Source organism: Perognathus longimembris, chromosome 17, assembly GCF_023159225.1.
Source record: "Perognathus longimembris pacificus isolate PPM17 chromosome 17, ASM2315922v1, whole genome shotgun sequence".
In the NCBI taxonomy this organism is placed as follows: Eukaryota; Metazoa; Chordata; class Mammalia; order Rodentia; family Heteromyidae; genus Perognathus; species Perognathus longimembris.
Genome location: NC_063177.1, coordinates 37,531,180 through 37,554,835, shown reverse-complemented (window position 1 = coordinate 37,554,835; position 23,656 = coordinate 37,531,180). Strand labels below are relative to the sequence as shown.

The 23,656-nt window shown below is 53.9% G+C and overlaps 2 protein-coding genes across 3 annotated transcripts in view; one reads left to right on the top strand and one right to left on the bottom strand.

Annotated features, from left to right (window-relative positions):
* Window positions 1–149: 149 nt before the first annotated feature.
* Thra (thyroid hormone receptor alpha) lies at window positions 150–23,081 on the bottom strand. The gene is made up of 9 exons (XM_048366664.1): window positions 22,854–23,081; window positions 11,907–12,265; window positions 9,408–9,475; window positions 8,489–8,589; window positions 5,978–6,125; window positions 5,186–5,391; window positions 3,259–3,405; window positions 2,471–2,729; window positions 150–1,001 (listed from the first exon to the last, which is right to left on the bottom strand). The coding sequence occupies exons 2-9, from the start codon at window positions 11,957–11,959 to the stop codon at window positions 751–753; spliced, it is 1,233 nt and encodes a 410-aa protein (XP_048222621.1). The 5' UTR covers window positions 11,960–12,265; window positions 22,854–23,081; the 3' UTR covers window positions 150–750.
* The window catches only part of Med24 (mediator complex subunit 24), a 37,528-nt gene continuing 36,285 nt past the window's right edge, over window positions 22,414–23,656 (top strand). The window contains exon 1 of one of the 2 annotated variants that reach the window (XM_048366659.1): window positions 22,414–22,812. The gene's annotated coding sequence lies outside the window, so the exon portion shown is untranslated. The remainder of the gene's footprint in view (window positions 22,813–23,656) is intronic. The other variant, XM_048366655.1, reaches the window with a different exon arrangement.

The following is a 23,656-nucleotide window of genomic DNA, read 5'->3' as shown; positions in this document are numbered from 1 at the left end:
GGGCATTTTTTTCCTCTGATCTGGGGGGTGGGGAGGAAGGGCAGCTCTCAAAGTGCATGGGGGTGGGAAGTAGGGGTCCTTCCCCTCGGGCCAGCCTCAGCTAATAACTTAATATCATGTCTCTCTCTATTGCTCTCTCTCTCTCTCTCTCTGTTTTTTTTTCTTTTTTTTCTTTTTCTCCTTATCCTCTGTCTAGTTTTTCTTCATGTATCTTCTCCCCTTGCTTGGTTTCCAAAGTGCAGTTAGGATGACTTATCATTTTTAGCCTCCAGGGGAGGAGCCAAGCCAAGCTGTCCTTTGCCATCCAGGCATCTGGGGAAGTAGAGGCCCTTCGCCTGGAGGGGAAAACTAGGCCAAGGAACTGGGTTGGGGCTCTCTTGTATATGTGTAGGGGACTGAGTGGGGGCATCTGCCCCCAACCCTCATTTCTCCTTTCCCTACGGTCAAGATGGCCTGTCTCTCTGTTTTCCCTTCCCCTACCTTCTTAGAGGATGGGGTTCTGGGAACTGCAAGACACGGGGCCCAGCCTCCCATACTGTCCTCATAGCAAGTTCATTTGTTTGCCCTGTCTCAGGGCTATGGAGGTTCTGAGGGGGATCTGGGCAGTGCAGGGGTTATGTGGGAGCTGCATCTATCCAAGGATGGGAGGAAGGAGAGAAGAGGTGGGAGGTCTCTCTCAGTCCCCAGCTCTACCCCTTCTCTCCAGACTCCTCCCCACCAGCTCCGCACACCCTCTGGCCGCCTGAGGCTTTAGACTTCCTGATCCTCAAAGACCTCGAGGAAGAGTGGGGGGAAGAGTTCGGTGGGGCACTCGACTTTCATGTGGAGGAAGCGGCTGGCGTGGCAGGCCCCGATCATGCGGAGGTCAGTCACCTTCATCAGCAGCTTGGGCCAGAAGTGCGGAATGTTGTGTTTGCGGTGGTTCACGTAGTGCTCGAACGCCAGCAGGTACGCCTCCTGACTCTTCTCGATCTTGTCCACACACAGCAGGCCCGAGCGATCTGTAGGGAGGGAAGGCATGATGGGTGAGTGGCAAAGGCCTGGGAGAGACATGAATAAAATGCAGGGGAGGACACAAGTAGGGGGCAAGGTGGTAGTCTGAGGCTAGGAGAGAATGTGGGAAGAAAAGAACACCAAGTGACCTGTATGGGGGTGACTCCTGCGCCGAGGATCATATAGGGCATTGAAGGGACAGGGGGTGTGGAGTAATGCATAAAGAGGACAGAGGAACGGGAAGGTGGAAACAAGAGGACCAGGGGGGAGAGAGAAATGTTGATGGTGGTCAGAGAGGTGGGGTAGAGAGGAGATTGAGGGACAAAAGGTAGGACTGAGAGACATATGGGAGAGACAACAGAAAATAGATAGGATCAAAGTGGGGAGTAAGGAACAAAGGGGCGTGTAAGTGACAGGATGAGGGGGGAAGAGGAAGAATGGGCAGCAGCAGGACAGAGAACGAAGCAGGGCGCTGGGAATATGGCCTAGTGGTAGAGTGCTTGCCTCGTATACATGAAGCCCTGGGTTCGATTCCTCAGCACCACATATATAGAAAAAAGCTGGAAGTGGCGCTGTGGCTCAAGTGGCAGAGTGCTAGCCTTGAGCAAAAAAAAAAAAAAAAAAGCCAGGGACAGTGCTCAGGTCCTGAGTCCAAGGCCTAGGACTGGCAAAAAAAAAAAAAAAAAAAAGCAGGGGCTGGGTGTTGGTGGTTATATAATCCTAGCTACTCAGGAGGCTGAGACCTAAGTATCAGGGTTCAAAAGCCACCCTGGAGAGGAAGGCCTGTGAGACTCTTATCTGCAGCTAACCACTAAAACAACAACAACAACAAAAAAAAAGTGGAGTTGTGGCTCAAGTTGTAGAGCACTAGCCTTGAGTGGAAAAAGCTAAGAGACTGCATTCAGGTCCTGAGTTTAAGCCCCAGTACTATCTCACACACACACAACAGAAAACAAGACAAACGACAACAACAAAAGGCAATGAAACCAGCCTGCTAGTGATTTACTCCTGAACTCCTAGCTACTCAGGAAGGTCAGAAGTTGGGAATGAGATCTGAGGAGAGGAGGATGGCTGTTTGAAGCCAGCTGAGGCAAGAAAGTTCATGAGACTCTTATCTCTAATAACCACCCAAAATCCAGAAGTTGTACTATGGCTCAAGTGGGGATCACACTTACTTTGAGGGGAAAAAAATCTACAGGATTGTGCCCAGGCCCTGAATTCAAGCACACACACACACACACACACACACACACACACACACACACACACAAAGGGGCTGGGAGGTCAGTGATGGGGCTGAGGACCAGAGGTGGGGGTGGGATGGGGAGCAGATGACAGCAGAGGATAGGACAGCTTGGATGACAGAGAGGTAGCTGGAGGAGTCTATAAGATTAAGGCAGGAGGAGGGCAATAAGCCTGGGGTCCAGCTCAGCTCTGGGCCCGAGGGCTTCTAAGCCTTCCCAGCAGCAGCAGGTACCTGTTGACATTAGCAGCACAGCCTGCAGCAGAGCCACTTCCGTGTCATCCAGGTTAAAGGCAGAGAGTGACTTGCCCAGTTCAAAGATGGCATCAGAGACTACGCCCAGGCCACCATTCTTGAGCTGCTCCCGCTTCACGGCCATCTCCCCACTCAGTGTCAGGGTATCACTCTCGGGGTCATAGCGGACGGCTGCCCGCAGGGACATGATCTCCATGCAGCACCCCTTCAGGAGGATGATCTGGTCTTCGCAAGGCAGCTGCAGGACGGCAGGGCCACAGGACCGGTCAGCATCCCTTCTCCTAGTAACTCCTAGTAAGGAGTCTCCTCTACAGCTACCTTATGCTGGACCATGCCCAGGCCCTCACACTTAGGCCTAAGGAGTATACCCAACCCAGTGTGCACAAGCAGTACAGGGGATTTGAGGGAACTTGGTCAAGACCTCACAGCTGGTAGGACAGGCTGTCTCATACTGTGCTGTAGTCTACTGTCCTGTGCAAAAGGAGGAAAACATTCAGGTTGCCTGGAGGTGAGATGGCCACCCCAGACTTGAGGGGAGAAGGGCTGGGAAGGTGGGCACATGAAGCCCGCTGGCTCATAGAGTAGGCATCCCTAGTGTGCAAATGTGTGTGTGTGTGTGTGTGTTTACCCAAGACCGTGTACAGGATATGTTACTCTACAGAAATCACTCAGGGAACTTCCAAGGAGAACCCAGTGAGACTGGGTAACCTGGGGAATTACCCTCCAGATTCCCTCCCACGTGCTGTCATGTCCTTCATGCCACTCACCTCGGAGAACATGGGCAGTTTTTTGGCAAAGTCCACCACACGGGTGATGGCCGGGGTGATGATCTTGGTAAACTCACTGAAGGCCTCTAGGTCCACCTTGTCTCCATCCGGCATGGAGACTATGGGTGACTGGCCAATGTCATCGGGCTAGAGAGAGAGAGACAAGGGGGTCAGCTGGGGCTGCAGACCCCTTTCAACCTCTCACTGAGGATCCCTGCCCACCAGGGGGAGCTCCAGGGCAGCTTGGGGAAGAAAGGTTGGACAGGACTGGGCAGGACAGCTGTGTCTCAGCGAGGTTTTTCCTTCAACCTTGGGCAGAGGGTAGACCAGAGCAAATGTTCCAAGTCGACTAATAATAATGGTAAGAACGGAAGTAGCTGTAGTAGAATAATAGCTATAATGATTGAAAACATGTAGCCAGCTATTAGACTATATGTTCTACAGATTTTTAGCTCATTTTAACCCCTAAATCAATTCTATAAAGAAGGTAACACTGTCACTACCTGACAGACCAGGAAACTGAGGACAAGTGAAACTAAGGTATAAGGTTAAAGTCACATGACTAGTTCTTGCCCAGCATCGGTGGGCAATAGTAATAATCCTAGCTACTCAGGAGGCTGAGATCTGAGGACCGAGGTTTGAGGATCGAGGTTCAAATACAGGCCAGGCAGGAAAAATATGTAAAACTCTTGTCTCCAATTATTCACCAAAAAACCACCACCACCAACAACAAGAAACCAGATGTGGAGCTATGGCTCAATTGGTAGAGTACTAACCTTGAACAGAAAAGCTCACAGATAGCACCTGGACCCTGAGTTTAAGCCCAGACCTGGCACATCACATACACACCACACACACACACACACACACACACACACACACACACACACACACAGTCCAATGTTCGGCATTGGAACACATGTTCTTCACAATGTACTACTGTTCTACCTCCTGGCATGTTCTAGTGGCTTACGCCTATAATCCAACCTAGTCAGGAAGCTGAGATGAAGATCTTGGTTCAAGGTGAGCTAATTTAGAAAAGTCCATGAGCGGGGCTGGGGATATGGCCTAGTGGCAAGAGTGCTTGCCTCGTATACATGAGGCCCTAGGTTCGATTCCCCAGCACCATATACAGAAAATGGCCAGAAGTGGCGCTGTGGCTCAAGTGGCAGAGTGCTAGCCTTGAGCAAGAAGAAGCCAGGGACAGTGCTCAGGAAAAGGTTTTTTTTTTTTTTTTGGCCAGTCCTGGAGCTTGAACTCAGAGCCTAGGCACTATCCCTAAGCTTCTTTTGCTCAAGGCTAGCACTCTTATCACTTGAGCCACAGCGCCACTTCTGACTTTTTCTGTTTATGATGGTACTAAGGAATCAAACCCAGGACTTCATGCATACTAGGCAAGCACTCTACCACTAAGCCACATTCCCAGCCCTCTATGAGACTCTTAGCTCCAATTAACCATCAAAAAGCTAAAAGCAGAGGTAGGGCTATCCTTGAGCAAAACAAAACAACACAAAACAAAAAAACCTAGAGTTCAAGGTCCTGAGTTCAAGCCCCAGTACAGGCACAAAAATAAAGAACCAGGAGCCAGTAGTACATCTCCTTCCAAACTGATCATCCACTCAGAAGTCAGTTTACCAGTCCTGATACAATGCCTGAGACCCAGCAGGTGCTCAAAAAAGATTCCATTACATGACTGTGTCTTCATGGTCCCCTCCTTGTCACTGTGTGCAAGCAAAGAAGGAGGGGTCCTGTCTGCACTGGAAGTTTGATGAGGAAGGCAAGGCCCTGCACTTGCGGACAGCAATGGCACATACACATGTATACAAAACCTGAACTGCCAAGGTGTGGAGATGTTAGGCTCTGGGTTGGATTAAACCAAGGAGGTTTCCTACAGAAGGCAAGCCTCCTTATGCCCTGGTCTCCTTACCAGGAATTTCCGCCTCTGCTTCCAATGGCTGCCCTGGGCATTGGTGCTGCGATGGGCCTCTGTGGCAACGTGGATCAGATCCCACTCCTCAGGAGTGGGCTCTGGTCGCTGCTGCAATGACCGGATCATCTCTTCTTTCCGCCGCCGCTCCCGGTTCTGCTCAATCAGTTTGCGCTTGGCCACTCGCTTCGAGTCATCTAGAACCACTGTTGGCAGAGAGATACGCGAGTCTTTGCTTGGTACCCTCCCTTTCCTCACCACAATCCTGGCAAAAACTACTCTTAGTAGTAGTTTTCTGTCTGTGCCGCCTCGTACACAGATTGGGGAAACAGGGCCAGGGAGGTGAATTGACTTCTCAAGTCAACTAACAATTGAGTATCATCACTGGGACCGTGTCAACTTCAGTTCAGAGAACTAGTATACTCTGGTCCAATATGGGACAGTAACAATGGCTGACACCCAAGCCAAAACCAATGAAAGACATCTCCTTTATCCAGAAGTGGGGTACCTTCCCTGGGAGTCAGGACCATGTGAACCAGGGTGAATCCTTGAGTTCTTACTCAACTCGGTCTCTAAGGCCTGTAGACAGTCCCAGCACCGAGGCCGTGTGCAGGGCCCAAGGGAAATCCTGTTTCCCTGGGGACGAGGGATGAAGATGCCTGAACGTGCCATCAGCCTGACTGGACTGACTACACCTCCCTCTGCCTTGAGGGTACCCTGGAAGGGAGCTGTCACCCCTGATCTCTCCCCACCCCCAGGTGCCTGGTTCTAATCCCCAGCCTTGCCCCTTACAGTCCATGGCCATGCCCACGGCGATGCACTTCTTGAAGCGGCACAGCTGGCACTGATTGCGAGTGATCTTGTCAATGACACAGCAGCTGTCATATTTGCAGGAATAGGTGGGATGAAGGTTCTTCTGGATTGTGCGGCGAAAGAAGCCCTGGGGTTGGAGGGGAGATGAGGCAGGTTCTAATCGTGACTTCTCCCTCCTGAATCAACCACACAGTTCACGGGGGTGGGTGGGGGAGGTAAGATCAGCAAGGACACCTGGGCACTCCTGATACTGCTGACAAATGATCAATGAGCTCTGCAAGGCCAAAGAGTCTGAGAAACACATGCCCTCAGCCCCCAGGCTGCTGAGGTAAAAGAAATAAGGATGGTGGCTGGGCCACCAGTGGCTCATGCCTGTCATCCTAGCTACTCTATTCAGGAGGCTGAGATCTAGATCACAGTTCAAAGCCAGCCCAGGCAGAAAAGTCCAAGAGACTTCAATAAACGACTCAGAAGCAGCTGTAAATGGCACTGTGGCTCAAGTGGTAGAGCATTAGCCTTGAGTACAAATAGGCTCATGGCCCTGAGTTCAAGCCCAAGGAGGAGGAAGAAGAAGAGGGGAGGAGGAGGAGGAGGGAGAGGAGAAAAAGAGAGAGAGAGAGAGAGAGAGAGAGAGAGAGAGAGAGAGAGAGAGAGAGAGAAATTGTGACTGTAATGGGGAGCATTGGGCCTAGGGTAGTATGAGGTGCTATAAGGAATGACAGCTTTGGAAATCTAATTAAAGACAGCATCAAAAATAAAGAATGTAAGTAAGGGACTGGAAATGTGACTTAGTGGTAGCGCGCTTGCCTAGCACTCATGAAGCCCTGGGTTTGATTCCTCAGCACCACATACATAGAAAAAGCCAGAAGTGGCGCTGTGGCTCAAGAGGTAGAGTGCTAGCCTTGAGCAAAAAAGAAAGGACGGTGCCCAGGCCTTGAGTCCAAGCCCCAAGACTGGCAAAAAAAGATAAGAAAAGGCATTGTATATAAACTCTAGTAGCTTGAAAAGAAAATTTTCATTTCTATAATTAGGCTTGATCTTTTTCTTTCTTTCTTTCTTTCTTTTTTTTTCTTATTGCCAGTCCTGGGCCTTGGACTCAGGGCCTGAGCACTGTCCCTGGCTTCTTTTTGCTCAAGGCCAGCACTCTACCACTTGAGCCACAGCACCACTTCTGGCCGTTTTCTATATATGTGGTGCTGGGAATTGAACCCAGGGCTTCAATGTATACAAGGCAAGCACTCTTGCCACTAGGCCATATTCCCAGCCCCATTAGGCTTGATCTTTGCTTTAAAGGAAAAAATGTCAAGAATGGAGATGGCAGCAGGATGAAGAGCAAATACTGGTTGAATGCATACTACTGTGTTTGGCACTTAATAAAGCTTTCTCTTTCTCTCATGCACCGTTACATTTAGCCCTAATGACAACCCCAGGAGGTAGAAACTGTCACTGTTTCTATTTCGCAGACTAGGAAATGGAAGTTTGGAGAGCTTCATACAATTTTCCCCCAGTCAGCGGGCTACATGGGCAGCAGAGCCAGAGGCTCTCTCAAGTAGAAGACACTAAGGCCCGTGCTCTCAGATATTTGGGATGTATTAAAATCACCTAGCACACTTACCCAAGATACAGACTCCTGGGCCTCATTCCAGACCTATTAATCCAAACTAGGGGTGGAGCCAAGATTTCAGCCTCCTGAGTAGCTAGGATTACAGGTGTGAGCCACTGTTTCTTTGAAGGTGTATACTTTCAGGATAAGAGGGAGCCCAGAAAAACTTTGCAGACTGGAACAATGAAAACGAAATTGAATTAAGCCTCTCCAAGTTCTTGTCCTCTCTGTCCAGGGAAAACCTGTCACCTTCTTCTGAGCCACTACTGTACCACATTTATCAAGTCCTTAAGTGCCTGTTGTTGTGTTAAGCAGTCCATGTGAATTATCTCATTTACTTCTCTGAACAATTCTTAGGAAATAGGCACTATAATTATACCCAGTTTATAGAGGAAGAAACAGAGGCTTAGAAAGGTTAAGCAATTTCCCCACAAGTGGCAGAGCAGAGATGAGGAATGAGTGAATGAATATAGAAGAGAAGAAAAATGATATAACTGGTGGCCTTTTGGCTTTGTGTTGTATGTTGTTTTGTTTTTATGTATCAGCACTGGAGCTTGAACTCGGGGCCTGGGTGCTGCCCCTTCGTTTTCTTCACTGAAGGCTGAGTGCTTTACCACTGCAGTCACAGCTCTACTTCTGGCTTTTTGGAGGGTTCATTGGAGATAAGAGTCTCAATAGATTTTTTTTGTGTGTGTGCCTGGGCTGGCTTTGAACCTTGATCCTCAGATCTTAGCCTCTGAGTAGCTAAGATTACAGGAATGAGCCACCTGGATTAGGTTACATATTTATAGAGCTTGTCTGTCATGCCAGATGCTGAGAGATTCAAGGGGAGTGGGAGGAGGCAGGGGTGGCGGGGGAGGGGAGGGGAGGCCATGGCTGGTCCATACCTTGCAGCCCTCACAAGTGATACAGCGGTAGTGATAACCGGTTGCCTTGTCCCCACACACGACACACTGCTCGTCTTTGTCCAGGTAACTAGGGATATACCCTGGGAGGGAGGAAAGGGTGGAGACAGTGGGTATGGCGAGAAGCCCAGTAGAGAGGCTCCTATACTTTCCCCAACCCCAAGTTTTCCTTTCTGGCCCATTTCCTAACCCAGTTTTGCTGAAGGGGACTTTGTTCCAGGTAGAAAGTTAGGCTCCTAGAGACACAGTGGAGGTAATCGTGTCCATCTAATATAACAGGGTTTTACGCCCCCCCCCCCCCCACTGGTTTTCTAAGAAAAGAGTCTCTCTGTGACTGGCCTTGAACTCAACATCCTCCTGCCTCAACCACATGAATGCTGGGATTACAGGCATGTACCACCATACCCAGCAAATCTGCACTTTTGACTACCCATCCAGAATTTCTTTTTTTTTTTTTTCTCTTTTCTTCTTCCCCCTGTCTAAGCTAGGTTCTTACTATGTTGCTCAGGCTAGCCTTAAACTCTTGTATTAAAATGATCTTTCTGCCCATCCTCTTCCTGAATAGCTGGGACTACTTAGGTGTTTGTTCCCCCACACACACTTGCTTTTTCTAAAAGGCGGAGGATGGCAAGGAGAAGAATGAATAGGAGCCGTTTATCTTGGGAGCAGACATGCCCTCTGTTCCTCTGTGCAGACCCGACTATGGTGGGGCCTTAGGTGAGGGAGTAATTAATTAATGGGAGAACAAAAGAGGCACTTCCTGATCTAATTCCTCCACAAAGACTACTCTCATCCCCAGGCTCTCCCCAGGGACACAAGAGGTACCAGTCAGAGTCCAGAGGAGGCCCAGGGTGGTCTGTGGCATGAGAGGCAGGGAGAAGGGACACACAGCCAGACTCACCTGACATGCTGGTTTTCAGGGAACATTGGCCGTTCTTTCTTTTTCGCTTTCCATCTGGTGACCTGGCACTGGATAGGGGCAAAGTGGGTAGGATCACAGAGCAAGTCTTTGGGTAGTCCCTTCTCATCTAAGGGGCAGCTACACTCCCCTAGGTTCAGCTCCCTCCATTTTTATGTCCTTATTCTACCTGCCAGCCTCCAGGTCAGCTAAGAAAGCTTAGAAGGGTCTGGCTATCTGGTAGCTGCAGAGAAGAGATAAGGGGCTTGATGAGGGGCAAAAGCACGTTCTAGGGCCACCTCATCACATATGTAAACATTGTTCTAAGACTCCAACACCTATACCACATAAACACACATATCCTTCCACATGTACACATATACCCAAGTATACACATATGCATATACACCATAGACCTTAAACACCCATAATTCATGGGACATCCATATATTTAAGCCTTCAGTAGATGACAAATAGGCTGGAAGAATCCTCAGAATATTCTTAAAAGCTATGTAACCTTTAAAACACACACACACATATGCAACATGACACCCACGCACATGAATAACTATGCAGCCTTCGGTATCAACCCAAGTACGGTAATAAGCCCTAAATCTGCATATCTATGCAACTTTCAGGACATTCTCAAATATATTTTATGACCTCTAGGATATTCCCTGTGCATTATATAATACTCAGAACAGGCACCTAATGATATCACCTCCTCCTACTAGTGTGAACATGTTGCCTGATTTCTAGGACATGCTAAATAACTCACAGTGACAGAAAACACTAGCACCATCCTCCATTTAGCAGAGCAGCAAACTCAACTGCCACTCCAGCCTGGTGACACCATGCTTTAGAGCTGGAGCCAGGACAAGGACCCTGAACCCCTCTATGCAAGGTATTCTTAGCCACGCTCAGACAATGCACATACATGTTGCCAGGCTCTCCACATACATGTTACATAACCTCAGCACACGCAGGTTACATAAGCCCTCTACACGCATGCAAGGATTGTATAACCTTCCATACCACACCCATTTTGCGCGTGGCATGTTGCAGGGCCCCTCCTCCTGGAGCCAAAGGCAGCTCCCAACACACTGACACAGTGACCTTGGCCAGGGTCACAGTTATAGACGGCCCTGTGCTCCACTCCCCCTGGGAATTTGTCCTTGTCTGGTTCCTACCAGGCCGGAGGGTCAGACCTCCCTCTTGCCTTCAGGAGGGGGAACTGGGGAGAACTTGGGCTATCTAGGCTCCAGTGAAGCTGGCATCTTTACGATGGCCAGATTCATATCCTCTGGGTGCAGTCCCACGAACAGCCACAAGGTGGCACATGGATGGGAGGGGGAGGGGAAGCATTGGGGGAGGGGCCTCAGTTCTAGGGGACTGGAACCTGCATTCCCGCCATTGTTCAAGCCTTAAGGTGTAGTCTCTTCCAGAGCCACAGAAGTCTCAGCAGGAAATTAAAAAAAAAAAAAAAAAAAAAGATGCAAGTGACAGCTACATGGTGGCAAACCAGATTGTCCTTCTTATAGTCTCCTGGGGAAGGGGCTTACCCAGTGCCCTTACCTACACAATTAGAAGCCCCATCTACTTTCTCTATGCTTCCCTCAATACACCCCAGGGAACCAATCTTGGGCCCCAGGGTTTTGCCTGGCCAAGCCTCTGGCCTCCTGGCTCAGGATCTGATCTCCTAGGCAACAGCCAGCCACACTGCTCCCCAGAGCACCCCCACCCCCACTCCTTCTCCGGCCATAGGCACAGGCTGTACCCAGCTCCCGGGATACTATGCCAACTGGGACAGAGCTCTGTGCCACTTGGAGCTAATGGGAGAAGCAAAGACCCTCTGGACTGCTGGAGGGCAGGGCAGAACAGAGGTAACATCCCGACTTGTGCGTGCAGGACTGATGCCTCACCCACGAGTAGGCAAAACTTTCATGGCTGGTTTGCACTTCCACTTCCTGGGAGGAGTCCCAGGACAGAGCCCGCCCTTGACCAAGAACAAGGAAGCGCTTATAGGGCTCCCAGGAGATCCCATATATAAACATGGGTTATGACGTATAGTTATTGGTGCCTGTATACTGAAACGTCATGTTACATGCACCAAGGCTTGTGGTCAGTGCACTTGTTTGTGGTCAGAGGGAGAGGGGGAAAAATGGCTTAGGAGAGGACAGCAATGACAGAGGGGGACAATCAGGGCACTGGGAATTGTCTGGCACTGTCAAGAAAGGGGCTACATGCCTGCTGCCTGCAATTACTCTGTTCCTATCATTTCTTTCTTCAAAATGGGCATCTCTCAATTCAAGTGCCTAATTCTCTGTGACATCTGATCACGCCATCTCCTGGACCAAGGTAGGCAGCAGGCCTGCTGGCCTCGCATCCATCTCCAGAGGTGTTTAAAAGGCAGCACTTAAAGGGGAATTCAGTACTCTTGACCGGGCAGGTGCCCGTGCCTGCTGTTAGGAGCTGACACTGCCAGCTTGTCAGATTGATTACCTGTTCTCCTCTGGGTCTGACCCACACTCCACCTTGCTTGGCTTCTGTTCCATTCACTTCAATTCCATCCAGGATGCCCTCCAGCACGCCAAGAGACTGGGGTGGGCACACTGGCCCCCCCGGCACACCCACAGCCACCCACCCCCCACTACCCAGGCCCTAGGGCACAGCACCCATGGTACCTCCCTCAGCACTTGGCCTTTCACACCATGCCCTGCTCCCCAAGGGGGGGGGGCAGGTGGTGGGAGGGGCCAGGGAGTGGCAGGAGAGAGGGCTGGGGGCAAGCTGGATCTGCTTAGGAGGTCCTGGGCTAGGTGGTTGGGGAAGTAACTTCGGACTCTTGTCCTGTCCAGAGATCCCTGTGGAGACAAGAGAGAATCAGGGGTAAGAAGGTACCATGGGAAAGGTGGGTAACATTTGGGGTTTCCAGGGCCCATAACAAGATGGCAGTAGGCATGGAGGACAGGCACAGGAGAGGACCATAGTAACTTTATGTTGCAGGTAAGACTGGAGTACCACATCCCATGCCCTAGACATGGGGAGGGATGGAGGGAAAGAATGAGGTCATCCATGTGGCAGGTAGTAAGTCACAATACTCGCATTCACACAAATGCCTAGCTCTTGACGAGTGTCTATTAAACACTAGCTATTGTTACCACCTTACACCCAAGTTTTCCTAAGATTGCTCAGTCATATGGGGGTAAGAGAAAAGCAGTTTCCAGTTCAGGCATGGGGGTACCCGCAACGGCAGGGTGGGGAAGAGCATGCGGGGATTGTGAATGCGCAGGTTAGAGACACACCAAAAGCAATGAGGAATGGCCTCCCCTGCTGCCAGCCCGGTATCAATCCTACAACTTCTGTCTCTGAGACTCCTGTGTCTCCTATACAAGGCCCCAAATCCCACTGTCCAGTTTATGGATGAGACTTAGGTGGTTAGGCTGAGCTGCCAGGCACCAGAATAGCGAGAGAACAGGAAAGGAAACTAACAAGGCGACTGAACAGCAGGCAGCAGGACTTTGCAGGTGCAGAAACTGAGTCTCAGAAAGCTCCAAGGTCACACTCAAGAGTTCACAAAGCAAAGAGTTCACCAGAAGCAAATGGTTCAGGGATTACAACCTCACAGCCTGGGCCTTAGGTCATCCTTGAGCTGCTACCTGGAGCCAAACAATGCCAGCTTGGGCCCACCATCCCTCTACATTCTACCTCTGGCCCTGGGCTGCAGACCGGTGGTGTGCTGTCTGCAGGCACGCAGGCAGGTGCAGGCAGATGGGAGGGGGACAAAGGGTGCAGTTCCATACACTCAACCTTCACGTGACTGCAGTACCAGGGATCTCACCCTGGGCCCCCTGGGCCCCACCCCCAGGAACTGATAAGGAGCCGGGGTAAGAGGAGGGGGCTGAGATAAGGCAGGGCATTGGGCAGGGCCAGGCAACAGGGCAGGGCCTCAGCACCCAGGCAAGCCCCTGGGGTGGGTGGGGAATATGGGAGAAGCACAGGAAAAAAAAAAAAAAAAAGGCCCATTCTGCCTCTGGCACCCCTCGGGGCCCGGGCTGCGCCTGGGCACTGGGGTGGGGGTGGGGGGCTGGATGGGAGACTGGTGGGGGGGAACGACGAGTGTGGGGCGCCTTAGTCCAGGGAGCCTTCAAGAAAGTAGGTCAAGTTTTTCTTGGCTTGTGGAGAAATTCCTGTTATAAATTTATAATGGCGTAGCCAGCCCTAAGGGGTGGAGGTGGGGAAAGAGAAGGAGTGGGTGGGGATGCCCAGGGTTGGGTTGGGCACTGGGGCCCTCTGCTCTCAGCCAGGACAGAGGGACAGAGAGACCGGATGAGGGGCAATGTGGGGGGGCTAGGATGGACAACAGAGACGATTCTGTTCCCCCTTCTATCTGTACCCAGCAAGGCTTCCATTTGGTCTGTCTTCGTGTGTCTGAATGTCTCCTCTCTCTCTTTCTCTCTCTCTCTCTCTCTCTCTCTCTCTCTCTCTCTCTCTCTCTCTCTGGGTCTGGGTGTCTCCCTGTCTCCCCCTAGTCTGTGCCTCGGTGCTTGGCACACCCTGGCTGCGGTGCTGCCCCCGCCTGTCTCCTGCCCGCCTGGCACGCTGCCACCACTTGTTTACAGAAGCTGGAAAAATCCACTCGCCAGCCGGAGGCCCAAGTGCCCCCGGGGAGGGGAGGAGGCAGACCCAGGAGTGGGCATAGTGAAAGAGAGGGGCAGTCCTAGGGAGCAGGCCCTGGGGGCAGGCAAAAAGGCCCGGGGTGTGGAGGAATGGGTATTAGCAGCCATGGGCCAGGCTGGGCAGGGAACCCCAGCGGCAGTCACTGGCGTGGGCAGCTCCTGCCCCAGGCCATAGTTCTGGGGGAACTCCCCCCACACCACACACACTACTGCCACCACTTGCTACAGGGCAGACCTGGGGCAGTGCCAACCTAAGCCACCCTGTTTATTTCCCCTTCCCAGCCCGGCCTTAACTCCAAATGTGTCTGGGCACTGCCAAGGGCTTGCACGTGCCCACTGGGGGAAGGGCAGGGCCCTCTTCTGCCCCGCCTCTCCACCGGTGTCCTGGTGCCTGTCGGTGCAACCCAGAATACAGTTAGCCCCTGGCAGTGGGCAGAAGACCAATGTGCTGCCCTTGCTGCCTAGGGCACTCTTGCCTGGCACCTAGCAAGAGACTAGAACCTCTGGAGACTTCTTGAAGTCTCTCCAGGGATGTGCCTAGGCCTCTGAAGCAACACTGCCCAGGCAGAGGGCCCAGCATGCAGAGGCACAAACCATGTGAGCTGTGTTAGCCGTGGGCACAGAAAGGTCACCAGGCAAGGGGATAGGAGTATGGATACCCACCCTGAAGGGCAGCCTGTCCCCCTTCCTCCAGCAGTCCAGCTTAATATTCTTAAGCTCCTCCCTGGCACATGCCTTGTAGAGGCAGAGGCTCAGCCCCAAGGAGGCAGAAGAGGGCTCTGAGAGTCTTGTGGACAGCAGGCCCCACCTGTCGGCTGGCCTGGCCACCCACTCCCTGTTTGTCAGATAAGAACTGCCGGGTGGCAGCGTGGGCAAGGTGCCCGCCGAGGGGGAAGCATTTCATTAAGCTTAAGTGCTTCTGCAATGAGGGGTACCGGGATGAAGAGCCAATGCGGCATCCACAGGCACTAGGCCAAGTTCCCACTGCCGTCTGTCCCACACTGCAGTCCTGTGCATCCGAGGGACACTCCCCAACAACTCCTGGGGCTGCCACCAGGGACTCTGTGCCCCACCACCCCCGCCCAACCGAGCTTCAAACACTCCACACACTGCTCTCCCGAGTAACTGCGCTTGGCTTTGGCCCCACCTTTCTGGGGCCTCTGAACTTTGTCCTTAATGCGCTGAAGAAAGCTCAGCCCTCCTGGTCAACCATAGAAAGAGGTACACATGGGGAGGAGGGCTGAGCAAAGGGGAGGAAGAGCAAGGCGAAGGGGTGCAAGAGGGAAAGCAGTGTATGTGGAAGGGAGAGATGGGATGAGGAAGAACAAAGAGGCAGGGCAGGATGGGAGTAGAGCTGGGGATATCAAGGAAGTAGAAGGAAAGGAAGGAGAGGATGGGAAGGGGGATGGGAAAAGAAAGGGGGATGTGGAAGGAGGACAGATAAAGGGGAAGAGAGACAGATGAAGGAGGAGAGACAAAGAGAGAAAGAAAACAAAGAAAGACGAGAGTGTGTGTGTGTACCTGTGTGTGTGTGAGTGTGTGTGTGTGTGTGTGTGTTGGGGTGCTTCTGCCCTGCCTAAGTCCCACCCTTTGGAGGCTGGGGGAGGGGAGGAAGTAGGAATGGTTACCACGGTGACAGCTGGTTCTTGGTGGCCTGGCATGTGGGCTATTAATAGTGCTGTGGGTAGGTTCACACCTCTCTCTCCCCTTCCCCTCTGCCTGCTGCTAGGGTGGGGGGCCATCCCTTCCCCACCAACAACCTACTCCCAATCACACAGCATCGATATCCTGGCTATCCTGACTCCCTACCAGAGAACCAACCGAGAAGAGCAAAACGTAGAGGAGCCCGGGCAGCCGCTAGAGCCCAAGCACACATGGGCATGCACAGGCAAACAGGCATCTGTGTGTAGATGTGCCCAGTGCCAACATGGGCCTGTGAGCGGCCACCAACCCACCAGCCCCCTTTGCAAGCCTACGGCCATAAGAGGATCTGCCACGGCAATCCATGCCCCACGCGGGGGCGTGGATGCCTCCTCAGGGCTGGGGCCGGGCTCTCTTTCCCCAGAACGCCCCTCCCCAGCCCCCAGCTCTATTCTCAGGTAGGGATTGGGCAGGGCTGCCCCACCCAACGCGGCTATCCTCGTGCCAGGAAAGAGAGAGTGAAGGCGGGAAGGCAAGGCACTATTTGGCAGGTGTGAGGTGGCAGAGGAGTACACAGACTCGGGCACAGCTTGGCAGGCGTGGGGGTGGGGGTGGGGAGGGAGGCAGGATCCCTTAGTAAGGCTCTCGCTGGGGCCCCAGAAGGTGGGATTCTGGGGTCCAGAAGTCAGATCGCCTCATTACCGTTACCCCTGGGGCATTAGAGGCGAGGGAATGAGAGATGGGGGAGGAGAATGGACCTATGGGGGAAACTGGTTACTTAAACAAAGGCTCCTCCCTGTACCCCCTCCCGAAGAATCTGACAGGAAACTCTCCCCTACAGGTCAGAGACAGAAAGACATAAACAGCAGCCCTGTTTTGGGCCAGATGCCCAGTACTAAGATCAAAGACTGGCTTCCCACCCCACTCCCCTATAACCTCACTCACCTGCTTCTAGTCTAAGGCCTCTCCTCTAGTCTAGGCCAGCTCCAGCAGGTTTCAAGGTTGGGCACTTAGGACTCAGGTCTAGGGGTCACTTCCCTGGTCACGTCCAGACTCTATACCCGCTGGTGGACAGCTCTGCCTATATATACCTCTGCTCAAGAGCTCAGCCCTTCTGCCCCAACTCCCCTCAAGGAATGGAGGTGGGAGTTACAAGGAGCCCAAAAGGTGGTACGAGGAGCACCCCTAAGCTGGGTATGGCACTTTCTCCCCACCCTCCCCCAGCAGCCAGTGGGTAATTGGAGCTGGGAGCTGGGAGCTGGGGCAGCTGAATGCTGGAGGCATGAATGTCACGGGGCCAAGGCGCTGGCTGCAGATGGCATCATGGGTACAAGGCTTGGGGGACTCCCTCTGCACCCTCCCCATCTAAGGCAGGAAAAGTCCTGCACCCCAGGGACACGGTGCCGAGAATGGGAGGGAATGGTGGATGGGAAAAGAAAGAAGGCAGGGGTGTTCTCCCAGGCATCCTAGCCAGGCAGAAGCTAGCCCCCACCCAGGCAGAAGGAGGGAGAGAGAAGAAAAGAGAGACAGAGGGGGAAGAGAGGGAGGGAGGGAGGGAATAGGAAAGAAGGGACGAAGGGAGGGGAAGGAGAAGGAAGATTGAGAAGGGTGTGTGCATGTGCATGTGTGAGAAAGAGAAAGAGGGAGAGAGAAATGCAGCTGAGTCTCCGCACACACCACAGACACGTGCAGACACACACACACACACACACACACACACACACACACACACGCACCCCGCATGCGCAGAGCTGCAGGGCTCTGGTACCGTTCACGGAGATATTCAGAGCCCTGCCCAGCCCACACACGCATTAAAAACACTCTCACATGGATACATGGACGTATGCACAACACACCTACTCACTGATGTGTACAGAAAGGCTGATAGCCACCAAAGCTGTCCCCTCCCCCTTCCCATGTCTGGTAAAAAAGAAAACGAAACAGGCAGCCAAGGGCTCCGAGAGCCAAGAGCTCATCTCCCTTAGAAGAGAGAGAAAGGAGGAGGCGAAGGAGAAGGAGGGCTGGGTGCCTGGCCCAATCACACTGCTCTTTGCCACTTCTGGGGAGGCATGGCTGTGTCTTTGGCACTAACTTGTAATCCCCACCTCCCCCTCACCCCCCCCCCGCCCCGAATCCTCAAACTCAGTGCCCATCCCAAAGCAAAGAAACAAGGAAAGCATTCCTGGGCACAATAACGCCCGTTTGGCTCCTCTTGTCTGCTTCAGGACTTCCGACCCGCTCCCTCTAAACCACCAGAGGCAACACAAGGGGTGTTAGTAGCCCAGTTTTGGCCTGCCAAGTGGCACTAAGGTGAAGCCACATGTGCCCCACTGCACACTAGCCCAAGATGTGTGTGGGACGGCAGCCTGATGTGTGTATGCCAGAGGGGAGAATCCACAGGTACTGTTTACCACGCCAGGTACAACAACATGGAATGAATATTGAACATGATTAGCACTCTGCCTTCAGTGAGCTCCCTCTCTCTGTCTCTCCTGTCTCCCTCTCTCTCTCGTGGTAGTGCTCAGGATCAAATTCAGTGCCTCACACATGCTGGGCAAGCATTCTACCACTGATTTACTCCCCCGTCTCCTCCACAGCCCCAACCATCTTACATTCTTATCCTCACCCTCAATGGAGCAGATAACCCAAGCCCAGGTCCAGTTCCACCAGAGGTGAATGGCAAACACCCAGCCCCTCAACTCCCAACCTGTGTTGTTTCCATACTGTCACCTCTGCCTCCCCCACCAAAGAGGCACCAACGTTCCCCAAGCACACCTCTACAGCTATGAGAACTGGAATTGAGATTGGGTCCCATTCCAAAGATGCCCCACCAAGGGGCAGCCCCCATTGTCCTTGCATCACCTAGAAGGGCAGGCACTGAATAAAGAGGTTTGGGGAAACCTAGAGCAGATTCAGGATCTTCAGATGCCATGCCTACCACGCATGCCTTCCTCAATGTCTGTTTCTCTCTGCCCACCACCCTTCACACTCATGTCCGATCTAAGGAGTGGAGGGGAATCTGGGATCTGTGAGGCAGGCCCAGGTCCTGGTTGATGGATGGTAGGACATAGGTAGCATGCTAGCCTGCACCCCTTCACTCCCCCAGAAAGAGTAAGGCCACTACCTCTTTCCTGAGTCTCTCATTGTGTAAGGGAGAGCGCTGGTGGAGAGGGGATTGTTTTTCTTGTTATCTCTCCTGCTGCCAGCACTCAGACTTGTCCCAAAAGAGATGCAGTGGTGCCAGGACACGTGCCCTTAGCTGGGGAGGTGTGTCCTAGGATGAGATGCCAAGGGCTCCTTTTAGGTGAGGGTTAGAGAACAGATTCTAGCTTGCAGCAGTAAGTGGGAGAGGGAGAGGTACAGATTCTAGCTTGCAAAAATAAGTGGGAGAGGGAGAGATGGCCGGAGTGGTGCAGAGGCTGGAGATTGGAGACCCACTGTCCCCTATCAAGTCTTATCACCATTTCTGTGGTGTCTCTACCTAGCTTCTCCAAAAAATCCAGGAGACCCACGACCCCCAGTTTTCTTCAAACACCACAGCAGCTTAATACATATAGCTTGGTACAAACTAGGTACTTTTCAAAGCATCTTATACATCTGAAAGACCGCTCAACATGGAAGGCTAAATGAGGTAGATATTAATATCCTTGGTTTATACATAAGGCAAGAGGGAAATGAAATCTTTTCAAGGTCACCCAACCAACAGGGGGAAGAGCTGGGACTCAAACTAGGCAGTCCAGCTCCAGAAACATGCCTGCTCCTTACCATGGCAGCATATATCTTGCTAGAGGAAAGATAGTCTATTCTTTCCTCGGGCCATGTGTGGCAAGCCTCAGTTTTCCCTTTTGTAGCAGCCCATGGATGCTCTACAGTAGAATCCTTACCAATGCCTCATTATCCAAGTAGGCCAAAACTAGAGGGCCAGGGCCAGAAATGCCCGGTACCTATGCCCTGGGCTTTGGATCTCCTGTCCCTGTGACCCCTGCTTAAATTCCTGCTCTCAAAGGGTGTCCCTTTTGCCCTCTCTTGCGGGTGAGGTGCTTTCCTTTAACCCCACAAACAATCTGAGCAGTTGTACTCTCAGAGCTAGGCCTGAGGCTGGGCAAGGAGGGCACAGCTGTTGGGCATCTTTGAGGTGGGTCTCAGCTGCCAGGGGTGTGGAGAAAGGCCATTGTAAGTCCTGCTGTGGACCCAGCCAATTCCCGCCACTGCCCGGCAGGGTCATGCTTTTCCCACTTAGGTCAGTGCCGGGGGAGGCGCTGCAGCCTTTGCACCCATGGCTCCCACAGAACTGGTGTTCCCTGGGCTGGGTGTGCTAGCCTGAGGGGTCCTTATGGGGCACCCCTGTCTCCCCCATTCCCAGCCCCCAAAACTTGTTAGCCAGCCTCAGCTGCAGCACTAAGGAAGCGCAGGATGTCCTGAGCAGCCAGCTGAAACCCCCCCACCCCCCACCCCAACCTCCGGCTGACCCCAGAGGCGGGGCGGGCGGGACAGAAGGCCAGAGTTTGAGCATTAACAACTGGAAAAGTATGAAGAACTTTGCTGCCAGTTCCCATCTCTGTGAGACAGGCGGCTGTGGCAGAAACAGAGACCAGGGGCAGGGTGAGAGAAAAGAGAGTTACAGACTGGCAGAGAAACAAGGAGTGAGGGAGAATCAGACACCCCAAGACAGAGCAACGGTGAGAGACAAGAGTTAGAAATTCCAAGTCAAAAATACACATCACTCACAGACACTGGCCAGCATACAGCCTCCGAAGCAAAGTTTCCAAGTTTGGATCAGAGGGGAGAGGTGGGAAAGGGGCTTGAACATAGGGTGGGAGGCAGACATTCAGCTCGGGGCAATTAAGGGGACACAGGAAAGGCTCAAGCCAGGTCCCCGCTTTGGCTTTTAGGGTAGGAACAAGAAAACCCAGCTGCTCCCTAGGAGCCAGCCCTTGCCGACACCCTCCCTCAGCAGCCAGGACAATCCCAGCTGCTGGAAGTTATTGGACACTGCTTCAGGCCCATGGCTCGCCCCTCTGGAGCACACCCCCCCCCCGGCACCCATTTTGCTCTTGTTTCTTTGTCTTCTTCCCCCCACTCCCCACCCCCCCCCCCAAAAAAAAGCCATCCATTGCTACTCGGTGGCTGAGCTTAGAGAACAGAAAGAAGAGGGATGGAAAAGTTGATGGTTGTGCCTAGGCATGTGCCTGATTGCTCTGGTTGCAATGTGTGTACCTAGGGTTGTCTAGACACTGCCAGAGTGGACTTCCGACTCTGTGGACTTGTGTCTTGTGCATGTGTTCTGCACACAAGTCTGTGGGACTGTGCACAACTGAGTGCACCTGAGTTCCCGCAATCAACTAACAGGTGTTTACAGAGCACACCCTGTGCTAGGCTCTGGGTGGGATCCAGAGGTCTTCTAGTGATTCTCCCAGGTTTCAAAGAGCTTGCCATCTAGTAATTGGGTGGTATGGCAAGCGACAGTGACTGAGAAGGTGTTCCTGGGAATGTTCGCTTTGCAACCATTATGCAGAAGTCTTTTCACACAGATGAATTTGATTCCCCCCCCCCCGCCCCCGCCCCCGAGTAGAGGTTTTATTGTCTACAGGACCTCAGAACTCCACGGTAAGAGTCCAGGAAAATACTTGTTGCTAGGTTGTCTACACATGTGTTGATGTGTTAACTACGTTTGTGTTTGACTGAGTGACAGCGGCGGTCATGGCAGGCGATGATGACTGCGTGACTGGGCATATGTGAGCACGTGTGTGCCTGCGAGTGACAGGGTCTTTTGTAATTGTGTGCCTGTGTGCAATTGCTCTGTGTGCACGCATGCATGCGTGCGTGCATGCGGTGCTGTGTGGGTGACAGTGCCTCCTCCTTGCTCCTGTGTGTGACAGCAACTCCGTGTGACCCTGTGCGTGGGTATGTGCATGGGTTGGTCTCCCTGCTCTTGGTCTCTTGTGGGTGTGTCCCGCCCCTCTGAGCTCCACCATGCAGCCAGCCGCAGCCTGCCTTTTTCCCTTGTCCCCATGTGGGTGTGTCCAACTGCTCCTGTCCTTGAGTCTGCCTGGGTGTCCCTGGGTATGCATGTGGCTGTGTGGGCATATCTGTGTCTGCATGTCACCTTTGCTTTCCCCTTCATCTTGGACAATGGACCCCTTCATCCCCTCCCCCTCCTGGGGCCAGGGCCAGCATTGAGGAGCAGGCTCCAATGGCACTGGCTTTCCTTCTGTGTGCAGCCCCCCCCCCCTCCACACACACCCCAGCCCCTGGAATGGGTGTCTGTCTCCACTGCTTCTGACATCTTCCCAGGCCTTCCTTTCACACTGGACAAGGGAGGGCCCTAGACAGAGAAGGGGCACCAGAGACACGTTGCAAAGGGAGGGGAAAAAAGGAAGGGAGGGGGCACGCACAGCACAGGTCCGTTCCTTCCTCTCTTCTCCAACCATGCCAGCCAGTTAACTCCCCTAATCATCTTGGGACCATCAAGCACACCCCCACCATTACACACACGCGCACGCACACACTCCCCCCCCCCCAATCCGCCGCGTTTTTGCAATTAGGAGTGTTGCAACCAGAGGGCCATGCTTAACTGGGGAGGCGGGTGAGGGGAGGGGGCCTTCCCTCTCCTCCCCCCCACCCCTGTCCAAGCAGGCCCCCTCCCACCGCCGCACCCACACTGCCCTCCGCAGCTGGAGAGGCAGGTCTGCAAAGGCCACTCGGTCTTCGAGGCTAGGGGTGGGGGCCGGGGAGGGGGGGCAGGCCTCCGGCGCGCACCGTAAACAAACCGCGGCGCGGCGGGCGGGGGAGCCCCGGCTCCGGGGGCTCGGGGCCCGGGAATGCGCAGCAGACCGGCCGGACAGACGCCGGGCGGGCCCTCGAGGGGGAGGCCCGGACGCCATCTCCGCCTGCGAACCCGGGGGGCCCCCCGATCGCCCAGCACCATCTCCCTTCCCCACGGGCGTTCGGTTGCAAAGCTCCGGAGCTCTGACAGGGTCACCCGGGCGCCGGGAAAGGCGACGGTGGGCATCGGGAAGCCCCGGGGTCCCCCCGGCTCGGCCGGCCAGGCTGGCGGTGGAGACCCGCGGCTTTGCATAATCAATCGCGAGGTATTTGCATATTAATGCCCCCCGCGCTCCCTCCTCCTTACCTCGGCGTGGTGCGCTGGACCGGGGCTTGGGTGAGCGACCGCGGGGGTCCTAGCGCCCCGAGCCGGGGGCGTCCATGGGGGGCCGGTGGGGCCCGGGCCGCCCGCCTCCAGCGCCCGGGTGTGAGTGCGAGTGAGCGCGGGGGGGGGCGGGGGGCGAGTGTGGCGGCCCCGCGGCTCCTCCGGCAGAGGCGGCGGCCGCTCTGGCTCCTCCCTCCCCCGCCCCGCTCCGCTCCGGCTGGGGCTCGGGCTCGGCGCGCCCGGCCCGGCTCGCGGCTGCTCCCTGCAGGCCGCCGCCGCCGCCGCCGCCGCCGCGCCGCCGCCGGCCTCCGCCCCCCCCCCCCCCCCCCGCCCCGCGGCCCCCGCCCCCCGCCGCGCCCCGGGACCCCGGCCAGCAACCCCCGGCCGCCCCGCGATCGCCTCGGATCACGGCTCCGGGACGACTCGCCCTCCCCACTGCAGGCCGGAATGGGGTTACTCGGTGACACGTTTTGGAAAAGATGTCATTAAGAAGAAAGAAAGAAAGAAAAGCAAAAAATAAAAATAAAAGCCAGCGCTTCCGTCGCTGGAAGCCTTGGGAGGCTTTCGGGTTTGCACCCCGGGGTGGGAAGGAAGCCCGGGGGAGCCCGCCTCCACCCGGACTTGCCGGACCGCTGGGAGGGGCCGCAGTTCTCGTGTTTGGTTTTGTCCTGTTCAGTGTTCGGGTCCCTTCCCTCCCAGCCAACGCTCCGGGTGACCTTGAGCAAATCACCACCGCCGCCCCGGGGCAGCGCTTCCTCGGCTTAACCCCCGGCGAGGGGTGGGCA